The sequence below is a fragment of the Lepidothrix coronata genome, unplaced genomic scaffold (genome assembly GCF_001604755.1).
Source record: "Lepidothrix coronata isolate B3197 unplaced genomic scaffold, Lepidothrix_coronata-1.0 Scaffold9, whole genome shotgun sequence".
Lineage (NCBI taxonomy): Eukaryota > Metazoa > Chordata > Aves > Passeriformes > Pipridae > Lepidothrix > Lepidothrix coronata.
In genome coordinates, this window is record NW_016690189.1 from 10,201,852 (window position 1) to 10,218,262 (window position 16,411).

The following is a 16,411-nucleotide window of genomic DNA, read 5'->3' on the forward strand; positions in this document are numbered from 1 at the left end:
GTAAACTACTGAAGATTGGTAGTAATCCATTCAATTTAAATGGTGCTTGGCAATTGTGGAGAACTCTGACTGCCAGTTCTGATATTTTTCAGTGCTGTAACAGGATCTCAGAGGGGATCCTCGTGTATATCAACTTCCACAGATGCTATAGTAATGAACTCCTAATGTTCAGAGCACTCATGACGCGGCTATTGAATGAACCCCATTCATTGCACAGAAAGGAAACCTGAGGCTTCACTCAGCCAGATGTGAAGATATATGAAATCTAATCAAGCAAGTACAGCTCATTCCTACTAATGGTAGTCATTTCAGTGATGGTTCCAGCTGGTTTTTCCCAGCCTCTTTCTTGGTTTCCAATGATTTTTTTCATGATGCAGCAGTCTCATTTTTCAAATGAACTTCCCAGATATCCTTTCTGGGCACAAGCTGGGAACCCAGGGATACTCTTCCCTGGCATTGCAGCATCAGTGCCTGGCAAACCCAGAGCCTCTGCCATACTGAAATGACTGCCTTGTAGTCCAGCTGTCTTCCATGTCTAGTGTCACTGTTGTTTATTATTGACACTGGGCACTAAGTGTGCACCACTCTTCAGTTAAATACAGGAAAGCCCATGTCCATGTCGGGAAAAGCTCCCACAGACTGTGGTGAGTGCAGCAGACACGGCTTTGAGTGCTACCCTAGGGACCTCTGCGTAGCCTGCACTTTCAGGACTGCTGCTTGCATTCATTACCATTACACAGAGGTTTCTGCTGCCTGTTTCTCTAACAGGTGCTAACCTTTGGGAGGCTGCAAATGATTTCCCAAAGGTGCTGAGCCCCAGGTACCTTTAGATCCTCAACTGACTCAATGCCCAGCTGCAGCAAGTGCTCTTCCCAAGCAGGGTAACAAAATATTTATATCACATTTTTCCCAGAATTTGTCTTGTAGAAATGTCCCTTCTATGTCATAGTCATAAAGGACATTTGTAGCTGTTATTTAGAGAAGTGATGTTGGAAAGGAATTGATCTTAAGCAACCCTGTTACCCATTCTAGCAGCAGCAAGTGGAACTAACCAGCACATGGGAGCATATTCACAGAGGCACTTAAACTAGGCCTTACCTAATTTAAGTTAAACCCTCTTGTTATAACAGAATTTAAGTACCTCCTGGGATAGCAATACTTCTCTCAGGTCAGGATTCATATAAACAGTACCTCCGGGCCTCCAGTACCTACATCCATATCTAATACTCTTGATACAAATAGAAGTCCAGCACCTTTATTTAAGCATGTACAAAAATCTGTTCCATTCAGAGAAGAAAATGTATAGACCACCTGAATATTTATCCCCTTTTAACAATAAGGGGACTTTATAAGTGTTTGGGTTGTTGAGATGGTGGTTAAGTGTAATTGTCTCTGCAACTGTAACTGACAACAGTGTCACTTCTGAAAAATAGACAATAATTGTATTCCCTTTCATGGTACTTTTCTCCACAGGGTATTTGGAGCAGCTATCTTTCTAACATCTACACTGAACATGATCATCCCTTCTGCAGCAAGAGTGCATTATGGCTGTGTGATGTTTGTAAGGATTCTTCAAGGTCTGGTGGAGGTAGGAGCACTCACTATTTTGGTCCTTTCAAACATAGTTTGTTTTTTGAGATTTGGTTCTAAAACACTGTAAGATCTTTTTGATCAAGCTTTCTGATCAATCTACAGTTTAACTTGTTACTTATTTTTAGATGATAACTCTTTAATCATGCTGATTTATATTTTTAAGTTTACTTACAAGTAAAGAAAAAATTATATTTCTGGTGCAGCAGTTTGAGCTGTTTTAGTTTACTTGTGCCATCCACTGCATATACTAAACAGCATTTTTACCTCAGAATGTATTACTATTGACGTAAAAAGTAATCAAGATCGGTTTGACATTTTCAAACCCAAACAATTGAGCTCTTCCAAACTTAACTAACCCTTCCTACATCATTCCATGATGACAAACAGCTAGACAGTATGGATAGTATGAGCAACTACAATACCCTCAGGTACATGGTGTAACTCTTGGGAATGGTCCTGTGCAGGACCAGGAGTTGGACTTGATGATCCTTGTGGGTCCCTTCCAACTCAGCATATTCTGTGATTCTGTAATACTTTAAGTGGAATGCAGTGCAAGCAAATCATATGATGTGTGAAATGTCTGCCAGGGCGTCACCTACCCAGCCTGCCATGGGATGTGGAGTAAATGGGCTCCGCCACTGGAGAGGAGCAGGTTGGCTACCACATCATTCTGTGGTAAGTTGATAGTTTATGTGGTTTATGTAAGTACATATTCCTACTGGATTTATTTTATTAATTTCATTATTTGAAAGAGAAATACGAACCCTCTGCCCTTTGCTACAATCAACTTGTACTCTAAGCTCAGGAACCTGAGAGTCCTTTTTTTGTTTAATATGTCACCATTTTATCATTTGAAGCCAACACTCATAATGGCTCTCATAGTAAACTAAAATGGGTCTAAAGGTGTCACATGAAAGAAATTACATTGTATTTTTTTATCTGCTCCATCCTTAGTGATTCCATTTATTATGCATACTGAATGGATGCTCCTAAACAAACACATACTCAGAAATTATCTTAAAAGGGCTTTAGGCTGGCTTCTCAATATACTGCAGTGGAGATGATGTAACTTCTCACCAGTAGCTGTTCTGCTTCATTCTGAGTTATGATCAAACACGTACTTTGGCCTTTTCTCTGAGTCCCTTTCCAATGCTGACAGCTGAAGATGAATGTCTGTAGGAGAAAATGTTCAATAGAAAATGTAAAAATTGTAGAAAAATATTCTGTTCATCAGCGGTGGAGTTGTAAGGCTAGGGAAAATACAGCACTAAAATATGAGGTAAGGGATAAAAGGAGGAGTGAAGCAAGAGGAAAAATCCCATGTTTGCATATTATGGGAATTTTATTTTTATTACAGATTACTTCAGGATTTAGTGATTATTTAAGTGTTTCCATTTTCTGCAGAAGAACAGATCAAAAGAAAAGTCTCTCCACACTCAGTACTCTCTTTGAAACCCTAACACTGGATATAGAAAGATCATAGAATCATAGAATCATAGAATCATAGAATCAGCTGGGTTGGAAGGGACCTCCGAGATCATCAAGTCCAAACCTTGATCCACTACCGCTACAGTTGCTAGACCATGGCACTAAGTGCCACATCCAGTCTCATCTTGAAAACCTCCAGAGACGGAGAAGCCACTACTTCCCTGGGCAGCCCATTCCAATGTCTGATTACCCTCTCTGTAAAGAAATTCTTTCTAATATCTAACCTAAACCTCCCCTGGCACAACTTAAGACCACGCTCCCTTGTCTTGCCTGGGAAAAGAGACCAACCCCCACCTGGCTACAACCTCCTTTCAGGGAGTTGTAGAGAGTGATGAGGTCTCCCCTGAGCCTCCTCTTCTCCAGGCTGAACAACCCCAGCTCCCTCAGCCTCTCCTCATAGGACTTGTGCTCCAGTCCCTTCACCAGCCTTGTTGCTCTTCTCTGGACCTGCTCCAGCAGCTCAGTGTCCTTACTGAATGGAGGGGCCCAGAACTGCACACAGTACTTCAGGTGTGGCCTCATCAGTGCTGAGTACAGGGGAAGAATCACTTCCTTGGACCTGTTGGCCACACTGTTCCTGATCCAGGCCAGGATGCCATTGGCCTTCTTGGCCACCTGGGCACACTGCTGGCTCATGTTCAGCTTCTTGTCAATCCACAATTCCCAGGTGCCTTTCTGCCTGGCTGCTCTCCAGCCCCTCTGTCCCCAGCCTGTAGCACTGCAGGGGGTTGTTGTGGCCAAAGTAGAGAACCTGGCACTTGGCCTTGTTGAACCTCATCTCACTGGAATCAGGCCAACTCTCCAACCTATCCAGGTCCCTCTGCAGAGCCCTCCTGCCTTCCAGCTGATCGACACTCCCCCTCAGCTTAGTGTCGTCTGCAAATTTGCTGATGATGGACTCAATCCCCTCATCTAAATCATCAATAAAGATATTTAACAGAACTGAACCCAACACTGATCCCTGGGGGACACCACTAGTGACTGGCCGCCAACTGGATGCAGCACCATTCACTACCACTCCTTCAGCTCAACACCAATTTTAGTGGCTACAGATCACTGAGTCTTGCACTTGTAAGATGCATAGGAACAATGGAAAAATTAGGAAATCCCATATTAACCAGGTTCCTGGTTTCTCTATCTGCATTCTGGCCTAGGGCTTTTCTATTGCTGTAGGAAAAATGAATTACATGGAGATGAAGAGAAGGATCACTGTGAACCATTGCAGAGGAATATTTGCTAATGAGTAGATTATTAACAAGTGTTTATTAGTGAAGTATGTAATACTCTCAAAACCACAAGTATCTCATTTCTTAGAATAATTCAAAGCAACACTCTTCACATGTGAAGCCACTGGCACTGTCTTGCACTGAAACCTGCTGTCCAGATTGCACTTAAATACTCATCTCTTTCTACAAGTCACTTGGAAATATATTTCACCACTATTATATATTTCACAATCAAAAACCTTGGCACAGACCATGTTTTTATCCTTTCTTTTCCCATCAATATTTGCCTATTTATTCCAGCTCTTTGTTTATGCCACTGATATGAACTAAACATGGCTACACAGACACAGGTTTGGTTTGAACACTCTCTCCACCGCTAGCCCTTGCGTGGTCACGAATCTAGAGCCATGACAAGAGCCTCCCCGAATATCTGCAATCATCAGGATTCCTTGGCACCAAGGAAGACTTCCAAAAGTTGGGTCATTAGCTTCTCCAAAACTCACCTCATATACCATCGGGTTAGGTGAGATTTCCCACTCGAGTGCATACATACAGCTTATGCCTCTGTGATGGTTTGTCATCAGTCTTGGATTTGCAGATCCTATTTACCTACAGGGCACAACCCTTCTAACTGCAAAATGAGACTGGTGATCTCACACCAACAAGGGTCAGTCCTTCCCACCACCCCAAGCAAAATTTTGGAGCTTCCATCCAATTTTCCACGTTCATAAAACATCAGCCAAACATGTCCCTCTGGTTCTTCCCCCATGACCATCTGTCTGGATCATCTGTTCTGAAAGCTGGGCACACCTATCATGACTGATACGTTTCACTAATCCATTTTCTCCTCAGGGTCTTATGCAGGGGCGGTGGTCGCCATGCCACTGGCAGGTGTGCTGGTACAGTATATAGGATGGTCATCTGTCTTCTACATTTATGGTGAGTTGCTTAACACGAAGGACCTCTGCCACTAGACTGGTACTGCCAGCTATTCACTTAAACCTGTCTAACAAGTATGGATCAAAGTTGTTTTGATGAATGAAGAGGTTGCAAATGGGTATTCCAATTTATTCTCTAGTAATTGCAGATTCTGAGAGCTTTCATTTTGTAATCATCTGTTACAAAAGATTGTAAAATTGTCATGACCAGGCTACAGCCCATGGTTACCCAGTGACAGGGCTGGATAGAGTTGCAAAGGTTCCTCTGTAGCACAAACACTTGTGTGGTATCTGCCCCAGATGCACACTAACAGTGAATGCCACAGCATATGCTGCCAAGGGGGAGCCCAATGCCTCTGAAAACTTCTGCCCCGACAAATCTTCCCCATGCTGCCCATCTTCAATAAAGCAATGCCACCCCTACAAAGTGGTCCCACTACACAGGTATGGCCTTGTTGCTGATCTGTGGTGCCTCATTCTTCCCCCCTCCAGTATGTGGAAGAGCTGGCTCCAACCTAGCCTTGCATATCAGCGACCCAGTTAAGACAGGTTTTCTCTGTTTTCTCTGGAGATACAGGACACACCACAAGATTTGCCAACGCCATCTGATTGTGAAATCCCTTTATGCAGATTTTGATCATGTTATGGCCTGTCTGCTTTTTTCCTTTCCCAGGTTCTACACAGAGCTTTCCTTCTGCCTTTTCTCTGCCCTGTGCATAACATGTAATACAAGCAATAAAATGCTCAAATACTTTGCCAGCAGGTATACAATATACATAGAGTTAGTTACAGTACTTTGTTACTTCCCTGGGCATAATTTCTGTGCAGGTTTGGTTTAACTGGCACTTGAAACAAACTTCAAGACTTGCAGACACTGAAGTGTAGCTTTACTGGCTTTTAAAATCAAGCTTTGCTATTCTGGCCTCTGCAGGAATGTTTGGGGTTGTTTGGTACATGTTCTGGTTGCTTCATGCCTATGAGAGTCCTGCTGCGCATCCAACAATAACCAATGAAGAAAGAATATATATAGAAACAAGTATAGGAGAAGGAGCTAGCCTGGCTAATGCAAGTGTAAGTAAAAAAAAGGCCTTTCTTGTTATAATTTGTGAGCACTTTGCACAAGATGAGCGTAAGACTGGATGGATACTGTTAGCTGTATAAGAGTGACAGAACTAGTTTCTGTTGATGTTTAGGGGTTTTTCCTTTTATGAAAATTACAGGATCAGGTTCATGCAGCTGGAGAGGATGAGTACAGCAACAGGAAAACACATAATGCTGTTTCAGCCCACGGCTTATAGAGCTTCCCAGATCTAGGGAGGGAAGGGATGGGGTGCAAGGGAGAACAACACATTCTGGTCTCCTGCTCTTGAGTAACTGTCATGCTTGTTCTGAAAAACATTAATGTATTTAACTAAATAAGAAACCTGGCTGCAGATGTTAATTTATCCATCTGCCTTTTGATCTCCTATTAAGGATGATTGCAAATCTGAAAGTTTATAGACAGGTTTTCTGCCCTGCTCACTCTCACAGCAGCTCAGGTCCTTCCTTAAGGCTCCTTATCCTCTCTCTGAGAAGATCCTGGAAGATCCTGGAAACTTTGAGCTAAAATCTATTTTGCCATCGAACTTCTCTCCATTCCCTTAGGTAACTTATTTTTGCTAGTAGTAAAAACCAAAGATGTTTCTTGTTAAACTGCTCTTTCTTGGCTTTTAGTCTTGAACATTTTGGAACAAAGTAACTCCAAGCTTTTTCCTCTCCTATTTTGGGTAATAATACCCTTGCTGAGAGTGTAAAATACAAGGCTCTGCTTTTGAGCATGCTCCTGAGACTTGGCTGAAGCCAATGAGGTCTTGGCTGGAAACACACATCCTTTTTCCACATCATGGATTTTCCTTGCTGTATGGTGGTTTTAAAGCAAAGGACACTAGTACCACTTTCATGTGTTCGCGCACAACTGCAGGCATACGGCTGCCTGTAAAACACAGATAACTTTTTTTTTTTAAAAAAGGAGAATGTCAATGCATGTTGCCATAGCTACATATTTCACCTTCTGATTTGAATCCTATTACAAATGAATAGGTCTCTGAAGTGCGTTTTATTCCTCATGTATGGAGTACTGGAGCACAAATAGAAATTGAAAACGCCAAAAGCAAGTTACAGAAATTAAATTCTCTACCACAGGCTTTTTTTTCTTAACTAAATTAATTAATTTGAAGCAGGTAGCTGCTTGTTGCTGTGCTACTTATGTCTCTTAGCTTGGATAATGCTTTTTTCACACTCCTTTCAGAAGAAAGTGTCAAACTGCATCATGCCAAAAGGTGGGGAATGACACAAGATTTTCTCTAGTTTTCTTTGCTTCTGTTACTGATCCTGTTATCCCAACAGCAGGACTCCGAAGACCTCGTGTAATGTCAGTAAGCAGGGCAATATTAGTGCAGTATTCATCTTAAAAATCTTAACTATTCTAAGAAAATGTCTCTACCTGGTTTTTGCCATTAATTCAAGAGGTATATTTCACTTGCATTCTTAGTGATCTGCAATGTAAGTTGCATGCAATGTTCTGGATAGGCTTGATAATAACAAAAACACTGATCCTTTATTCTGCCTCTGTCTACTCAATTTTTGTGGCTTTTTTCCCTAGAAATTTAGTACTCCCTGGAAGAGATTTTTCACTTCAATGCCAGTTTACGCAATCATTGTGGCAAACTTCTGCAGAAGCTGGACCTTCTATTTGCTCCTTATAAGTCAGCCTGCTTACTTTGAAGAAGTCTTTGGATTTGCAATAAGCAAGGTAAATGTCTGGGATGAAGCGGTGACCTTCAGACCTCACCCCTGGAGATGCACCAGGGGAGGCTCAAGTTGAAAGTCAGGAAGAATTCTTCACTGAAAGGGTGGTTAAGCATTGGAATGAGCTGCCCAGGGAGGAGGTGGAATCATCACCCCGGAAGTGTTCAAGAAATGAATGGGCATGGCACTTAAAATATAGAGCTATGGTTTGGTTGGCATGGTGATGTTTGGTCAAAAGCTGGACTCGATTATCTTGGAGGTCTTTTCCAACCATAATGTTTCTATGATTCTATGCAGAGTATTTGAGGAGAAATCAGATAATTCCAGTAGATTATTCCCAGAATGTTTTGCCACCACCATTTCATTAAAATCAGTATTGTTACAGTCCCTCTTCAGAGCATGAATGAGGAATTCAGAATAATTGTTTCAGAAAAGTTTTCCCTTTCAAAAAAACATTCCTTTAACAAACTTACTTGCTATGTGTTAAATATTTTCAAGCAACTCTATGGCTGATAATGATAACAAAGTTAATCATTATTTATGTGTTCTGGGAGCACAGTTTGTCCAAGTTACAACATGGTAGCGATGACACTCTGAATGGCCAAGTACAACATACAGATGAAGATTATGGATATAAGAAAAATTAGATTTGTTTATTTGAGCTGCTTTTCATTAATGCTGGAGTTGCACCCCTCTGTACCTCACTAACTTAAAACCAACATAAAACTGATTGACTGTCAATGTAATGAGGTTGTGCATTCTAGAAAGTAAACTCAAACTTATCACTAAATTACTGCTTCAAAGAAAGGCTTCTAGATGTCATGCTGATCACTAAAATTTAGTAGCCCGAGGGATGTACTGAGTCTTATCCTGTTTGACATCTTCATTAATGATCTGGATGATGGGGCAGAGTGTACCCTCAGCAAGTCTGCAAATGACATAAAACTAGGAGGAGTGTCTGATAGGTTATACAAGGTTGTGCTGCCATACAGAGGAACCTTGGCAGACTGGGGAAATGGGCTGACAGGAACCTCATGAAGTATAATAAGGGAAAGTTCAAAATCCTGCACCTGGGGAGAAACAGTTCCATGCTGGGATCTGCCCAGCTGGAAAGTAGCTTAGCAGAAAAGGACCTGGGAGTCCTACTGGACACCAAATTAGATATGAGCCAGCAGTGTCCCCTTGCAGTAAAGACTAATGCTATCCTGAGCTGCATTATGGAAAGGTCAGCAGGAAAAGGGAGGTGATCTTTACCCTCTACACAGCACTGGTGAGGCCACACCTGAAGTACTGTGTCCGGTTCTGAGCTCCCCAGTACAAGGGAGACATGGACATATGGAGAAAATTCAATGAAGAGCCATGAAGATGATTAAGGAATGGGAACATTTCTCCTATGAAGAAAGGCTGAGAGAGCTGGGACTATTTAACCTGGAGAAGAAAAGGCTCAGCAGGATTCTCATCAATATGTGAAAATATCTGAAGAGACAGTGTAAAGAAGATGAAACCAGGCTCTTTCAGTAATGCCTAGTCACAGGTCAAGAGGCAATGGACACAAATTGAAACATGGGAGTTTCCCTCTGAACATCAGGAAATGCTTTTATAATATGAGGGTGACAACACTGGCACGGGTTGCCCAGAGAAGTTGTGGAATCTCCATCCTTGGAGACATTCAGAAGCTGTCTGGACACATTCCTAGGCAACCTTCTCTGGGTGATCCTACTTGAGCAGAGAGATTGAAGATGATGACCTCCTGAGGCTCCTTCCAACCTCAACCACTCTGTGATTCTGGGATGCTATGGAAATCTAAAGAAGATGAACATCAGTTTGTAGGCTGTAATCCCACAAGAATAAAAATGCATGCATACCTTTACACATATGCTTATTTAATAATTTGCAAAATTATTAAATTATTGCCAGGTTTTATGCTGCACCGTCTTCAGTCCATATACAATGTGCAGGCGTTTCCTTCCTTTACATAGTGGCAGGTGGTGGGGATAGACTGTTTATTCAGAAAGGAGCTCCTTGAGAACCTGAATAACAAAAATATATAAAAGCATTTGAAAACCAAGATAGAGCACTCCAATATCAGGGCACATAAGACAGGACTTTGTGATATCTACAGATAAATTAGAGCAGTTTTCTTGTGCTTCTTTGTTGGTTATTGGAGAGAAGAAAAACTCCATCAGAGCATAAGCATCAGAGTTTTTAGTTAGAGTTCTCTTTTTAATCTTTATTATAGCTTGTGTCTCTTCCCCCTGCCTCTCGAATATGTACAAATATGCACAAATATGCAGCACTCTTTCTACTGTCAGGAAATAAATAGGAACAGAGAAAAACCCTACCTGCCCTTCTCTCCTTCAGGGAGGGATGGAGGGAGAAAGGCAGGAAGGGAGGAAGGAAGGAAAACCACCAGGTTAGTCCCAAAAAAATTAAGGAAGGTGCCCAGGCTCTTTCCACTTCCCTGATGCCTTAGGCACTGGTCAACCATGCTGTGGCTCATATACTGCCATTACTGAGAAGGTCTGGGATGAAAGCTTCTATTAACTGGACAAAAGTTTGCTGGAGTCTCTCAAGCTTCTACAAATCCCTAAAGATAGGATAAAGGTAGCTTAAGGTCACACAGGTCTTAGCTGCAGTTCCTGTTGGACCTGTCTGCAAACCTCCCACACAAGAGTCTAGGATAGAAAAGTGTCTAGTGGTAATAAGGTGGAAAGAGATGAAGGAAAGTTATGGTTCCTGATTTCTTCCCCCTAAGTCTTGAAGGAGGATGTGAGCAGTAAGCAGTCATTTGTCTAATTGCAGGTTGGCCTTTTGTCAGCTGTTCCTCACATGGTCATGACAATCATTGTACCCATCGGAGGGCAGCTAGCTGACTTCCTACGGAGCAGGAAGATCCTAACCACCACCACTGTAAGGAAGGTCATGAACTGTGGAGGTACTATTGGACTCTGAAAATATGATATTTCAATTGTATGTTACAAATATAATAGTTAATTCATGTTTAATTTTAACGAAACGATTTATTCAAGATTGCGTTTACAGCTGATTAATCTGAAACATTAAATGGAGAGCTGATGTCTCATGGCATAAATCCTTATTCATATGAACATGCTTTTAAAAACGGAGGAGGCAAGAAGTCTGGTTAATAATTGAAAGGGCAGTAGAGTAGTATGGTCAAATAGGCCTCATACTGCAAACTCATACAGACAAAGTTAATCCAGTACCATGGCGCTGGAGAGACCCTTTCTCAGTGGATACAGTCTTGTGAAAACTGGTGATGTTCCCATTTGATACTTCCAGCAGAACTCACTGGCAAGTTTAAGCTGGAAACTTTGGGACAAAAAAAAGTTGAAGGATGGACAGGCTCATTTTTACTCAGCACAAAGTAATTTGTTTCCAGTTCAGTCACTGAACTGCAAAATCAGTGGCATCTACCTGTAAGGTTGATACTAAGTTAGAGAAAAGATTTCAAGCCAGATAGCCTGTGGTGCAGTTAGTTGTCCACTGCCAATTGCTGGCTTACATTATTTATGGATGGTAGGGGCTGCTAGAAACAGAGATGCCTGCAATTAGAGATACCACACAACTTGCTATGCATCTTCACAAAAGATGCTCAAATTCGTTGTATTTTCAGGGCATATTAGTAGTGTCATTAAAAAAACAAACCAGAAGGATTGTACTGTTACATATTAGAAAATGTGAATTCACAGTAAAGACTGGAAGTGTCCTGTGATGCCCAGGGATGTCACATGGTGTTGGTAGCACACTTGTATGTAAAACACTCTTTTGTTCCATTTACCAAGAGCATCTTGCATCACTACAACCCTGAGAAATTGAAGGTAAGTGTTTTTCTCCTTTACCTATGATGGTTTTGTGTTTGTGAATTTTCTGCCCTTTGCACAGTCACTTTCTCATTGTTTTCCTGTACTGTTCAGTGAATTAACTTCACCAACTGCTTGGGTCGTTTACACAGCAATGAATGAGGAGTAAAAAACCCCAACATAATCTCAAACAATAAATATACAAATATTTGTGCAAAAATCCACAAAGTTCCCAAGTATGTTTAAGAATAGCTATAAGATACAAAAGAATTTTGTCTCATTTTAAGCTTCTAATCTGGATAGTCCTTATTAGCATCTCCATGACCAATAGTAATTTAAATAATTCATTCTTATGTGTTTCATTTGAAGGCTTTGGGATGGAAGCAACCTTGCTTTTGGTGGTTGGTTACTCTCATACAAAAGGAGTGGCCATTTCCTTTCTTGTGTTAGCAGTAGGCTTCAGTGGCTTTGCCATTTCAGGTAAGAATTACTCTTATACTTGGTTTTACTGTTCCTGATAAAAGTGATGTTATTATCCTTGCTGTTCTTACTGTCATAATTTCTATTATTATGTTTGCACTTAATGTGGCTACTTATGGGTTGTTCTCTATTTCTTCCCATATCAGAAATAATTTACTTCAGAATCTATAAAACATATTGCACACAGAACATGAAATTTTGGGAGAACCTGCTTTTTATTGATTCCGGTTTACATCAGCATTCTGCTATTTTCTAATATAATTTTACAGAGTCAGTTGCCATTTTCTTCTTGTTTAAACTGTATCCCTAAAAGGAGAAAGAGAGAGAGAGAGAGAAGGAAAGAATTACTCTGCAATGAATAGCTGCACAAGAGCTATCAGTTCCAATTCTGCAACAAGCCCTAGTGGCTGGTTTCTGCTTTCTAGGTCAGCCCTCTCTCTCTTGTGTCCTACAACCAGCCCTTCTCCAGAACAGCTGTTTCGAACACTTTCATGGGTCTCACCAATCTCAGGCTGTTTTGTAGCATCAACAGTATCATCATTCCTAAAAAAATCCAAAACCTTCTGTTGTGAAAACGGAAGGACAACATCTTCTAAGAAGACTGCCAGGAAGACAGATCTATTGAACCAAATTAATCAGAAAAATAACTGCTGGGGTTCAGTTATTTCAGGATTATGCAGATGGGAAGTGGTTTTATAACTCAGTTATTAGATCGTTGCATAGCAGGTCATTTCTCTTAATCAATTTTTATTGCAGGATTTAGCCAGTAGCTCACTTCTTACTGTATTTAATACCATGCACTTGGAATTCACCATCATTTCTTGTGATCAACCTTACTTCATATGACTAATTTTTGTTATCTAAGGCATGACAATTCTCTGAGTATTTAGTATTTGATTTTTAGTATTTGTTTTTATTTCTTAATAAAATATGTACCCAGAAGACACACTAGTAAGGGTAATTGTATTTTTCCTACTGGTTTATATTGTGCTTTTTGTCATGTTGTTAAACTGCTACTTAAAATACCAAAAAGCATGTGTTAAAAACCACTACTACCTAAGTAAAAAAGGTAGAAGATATTTTACTAATATGAGGTATTGATTTCTTTATTAAAAATATTTTCTGGGAGTGCTGTTTCAGGATGAGAAGATGTGAGGTACAAGCAGTTAAAACCTTAAATTATATACAACATAATCTCCAGAGGTGGGGGAAAAAGGGAGCTTTGAGAAAGAATAGAGTTGCAATGTCTTCCATATTTATCACCAAGAAAATACTATTCTTCTTTCTAATACATATAGTAGTAGGGTTCCTACCTTTTTCAGGCTCCTTCAGCCATAATGGCTGTAGAAAGCCCTGTGGGCCTGGTAGAGCAACACTGCATAGCTGACCACTGTCTCTCATTTTTTGTAGGATTCAACGTGAATCACTTGGACATAGCCCCACGTTATGCCAGCATTCTGATGGGGATCTCAAACGGCGTGGGGACACTGTCAGGAATGGTGTGCCCACTCATTGTTGGTGCAATGACAAAACATAAGGTAACATTCCTCCATGTTTTCTAGGAGAAGCGTTGGGTAGTGCAACGAAAGTTAAGACTTTTCAAAGACTGCTGGGTATTCCATTTTATCACTGGTCTCTGTAGCTGTTTTCTGTTGTTGTTTGTCTTAAACATTCACTTTTATAGTACCATGGTGACCTGATTCTTAGGTATTATAAACTACTTATCTGTGTAGGGAGATACTATTTTATACCCCTGAGGCTGAGTCTCTGCAATATCTCCATACAACTGGGCAATGCTTATAGGGCTTGGGAAACTCCTCTACAATGCATCCCTGGTAGGGTTCCTAAGTAATCATTGATCTACAATAAGATTAACTTAGTTGTTAGAGAAATCCCTGTATTTCTAACTCCATGAATATTTCACATGCAAGAGAGAAACTTCAACAGGAGAAAAAAACCCAAAGAAACCCAAGTTTTATTATTTTAGCTGTTGTTATGGAAAGAAAAAAAGTTCTTCACAGTGATTGTTATAAATTGTTTTATCCACAACATCAGAAATGAAACAGTGATCACAATCTTTGTTCAATATACGCTAATTCATGGTGTAATTCAGAGAGTAATATTTCTTTTTACTGGAAACTTAATGAGACCTGCATCATTCTTTCAGACCCGTGAAGAATGGCAGAATGTCTTTCTGATCGCAGCCCTGGTGCATTACAGTGGTGTGATATTCTATGCCATCTTTGCTTCTGGGGAGAAGCAGGAATGGGCTGACCCTGAAAACCTCAATGAAGAGAAATGTGGCATAATTGATCAGGATGAACTGGCTGAAGAAACGGAGATGAACAATGAAACTTTTGTAAGTCCAAAGAAAATGTACGGTGCTACCAGTCAAAATAGTGAAGTACAGAGAAGGGAATGGAGGAAGCAAAAGCAAGTAACTCAAGACATGGAAGAACAGACTTCTTACCATTATGAAAATGGAAATTTTCAAGATTTGTCTTAATACTTGAAACTGTAAGATTTGTATAGCATCTACTCCCACGACTCCTTCTGCCTAGCTGCCCCAAATCATCAGGTATCCATGTTTATTCTCTTATTCAATTATGTAACATCTGACCACTTGGCCAGATTCAAGGGGTAATAGTTCCCTCCTAATAGCATGGAAGAGGGCTCATGGCAATGCAACTGGGAGAATTGATACTAAATCCTCTCCCAGCCATCATATGCCCTTGGAAGTGTTTCTGTGCCCATTAGCTGACCAGCCAGTAGGGCTCCTGCCTGATGCAAGCTGTAAGACTGACTGCAGGAGCAAGGAGTTCCCTCTTCTTCTCATCTGAACAGAGAAAGGACAATTCATATCAGATGGATCCACGGTGATCTGTGTAATCACTGGGGCTCCAGTGGTGTGACAGTCTGCTGTGAGTGACCCTGCTTTGCCTTTTTAGGATTCCTCTAGATTGACATTTGAACTGCTTATTCCATGTCAAAACACTAGCCCATGCTAAAAGATCAGAGTAGATTTATAACAGTCAGCTGTAATTAATTACTAATGGTCACTCAACAAGAGGGAGTGGAATATGTAGCAAAAGTGGCATAGTGTTGCTTCAATTGTTCGTACAAATTGATTGAAAATCTTCTTTATACGCATAACCCACAGAGTCTGGATAAGGCAATAAAATGGATACTTGTAGAATTTCACCCTCTGCAAAGATTTTGTGCTGGCATGAAATAATTTTGAATACAAAATCATCGTTAGTGATGCAATATTATTACTCCTTATGAAAGGAAATCTTAGTCCTGTTTGGACTAGGATTCTCACTCAATTCATTATTGTGAAGTAATTTAAATATATTTTTCTAGTATTATACTGATAGAGTTCCTGGTCTCAACACCAACAGTCCTCATCTAGGTGAATGAGCTTCCTTACAGGAGTAAAGTCTTTAGTTCTGGGTCTGTAACTTTTCAATGCCTCAGTGTTGTTTTTGCTGCAAATGAAGCACTGTACCATTTGAGAGTTATGAGGGTACCTATGTCCAGAAGTAATTCTCTTTTGTCACTGGTATATGTTTGAGTGTATAAAGTGGCTTTAGCCTTTTTCTACCATTTTTAGAATCAACCAGTGGAGTATGCTGTGTCATCTCAAGCAGTTAGCTGCAGCTCAGACACTCATTGTAACATCAAAACTCTTTTCAGAATGGATAACTTCAGTAAGCTGTATTTTAATTTGTCTCTCATCATGACTGTTGCCTCATTAAACTCAAGTGAAAGCTATGATGTCTAGCCTATGCTGTGCTTTGTGATGTTTCAGCATTATTGTTCTCATGTACCATATATAGCCACTGTGATGCACACGAGTTTTTGAATATTTCTCATAAGCATTTTTTTATTTTTTTGAAGTGCAATTGAATACCAGGAGTGAAATTACACTTGTACATTAATTTGAATCCACAGATTATTTATCTTCCCTACAAATGTAATTAAAAAGGGAGACTGGGAAGTTAGTTGATTCTCTGTTCTTGTCTCTTATTTCTTTTCTACTCAGCAAAATCCAATCTCCAACTGTACATAAATAAGA

At 40.4% G+C, this 16,411-nt stretch overlaps 1 protein-coding gene across 2 annotated transcripts in view; it reads left to right on the plus strand.

Moving 5' to 3' along the window:
- SLC17A8 (solute carrier family 17 member 8) overlaps positions 1-15,975 on the plus strand; it is a 31,208-nt gene extending 15,233 nt beyond the window's left edge. Inside the window, exons 4-12 of one of the 2 annotated variants that reach the window (XM_017804265.1) lie at positions 1,474-1,588; positions 2,181-2,268; positions 5,160-5,246; positions 6,177-6,316; positions 7,887-8,036; positions 10,835-10,967; positions 12,223-12,333; positions 13,744-13,871; positions 14,501-15,975. In XM_017804265.1, coding sequence (XP_017659754.1) covers positions 1,474-1,588; positions 2,181-2,268; positions 5,160-5,246; positions 6,177-6,316; positions 7,887-8,036; positions 10,835-10,967; positions 12,223-12,333; positions 13,744-13,871; positions 14,501-14,839 — 1,291 coding nt within the window. In that variant the 3' untranslated portion in view covers positions 14,840-15,975. The remainder of the gene's footprint in view (positions 1-1,473; positions 1,589-2,180; positions 2,269-5,159; positions 5,247-6,176; positions 6,317-7,886; positions 8,037-10,834; positions 10,968-12,222; positions 12,334-13,743; positions 13,872-14,500) is intronic. The other variant, XM_017804266.1, reaches the window with a different exon arrangement.
- The last annotated feature ends 436 nt before the right edge of the window (positions 15,976-16,411 follow it).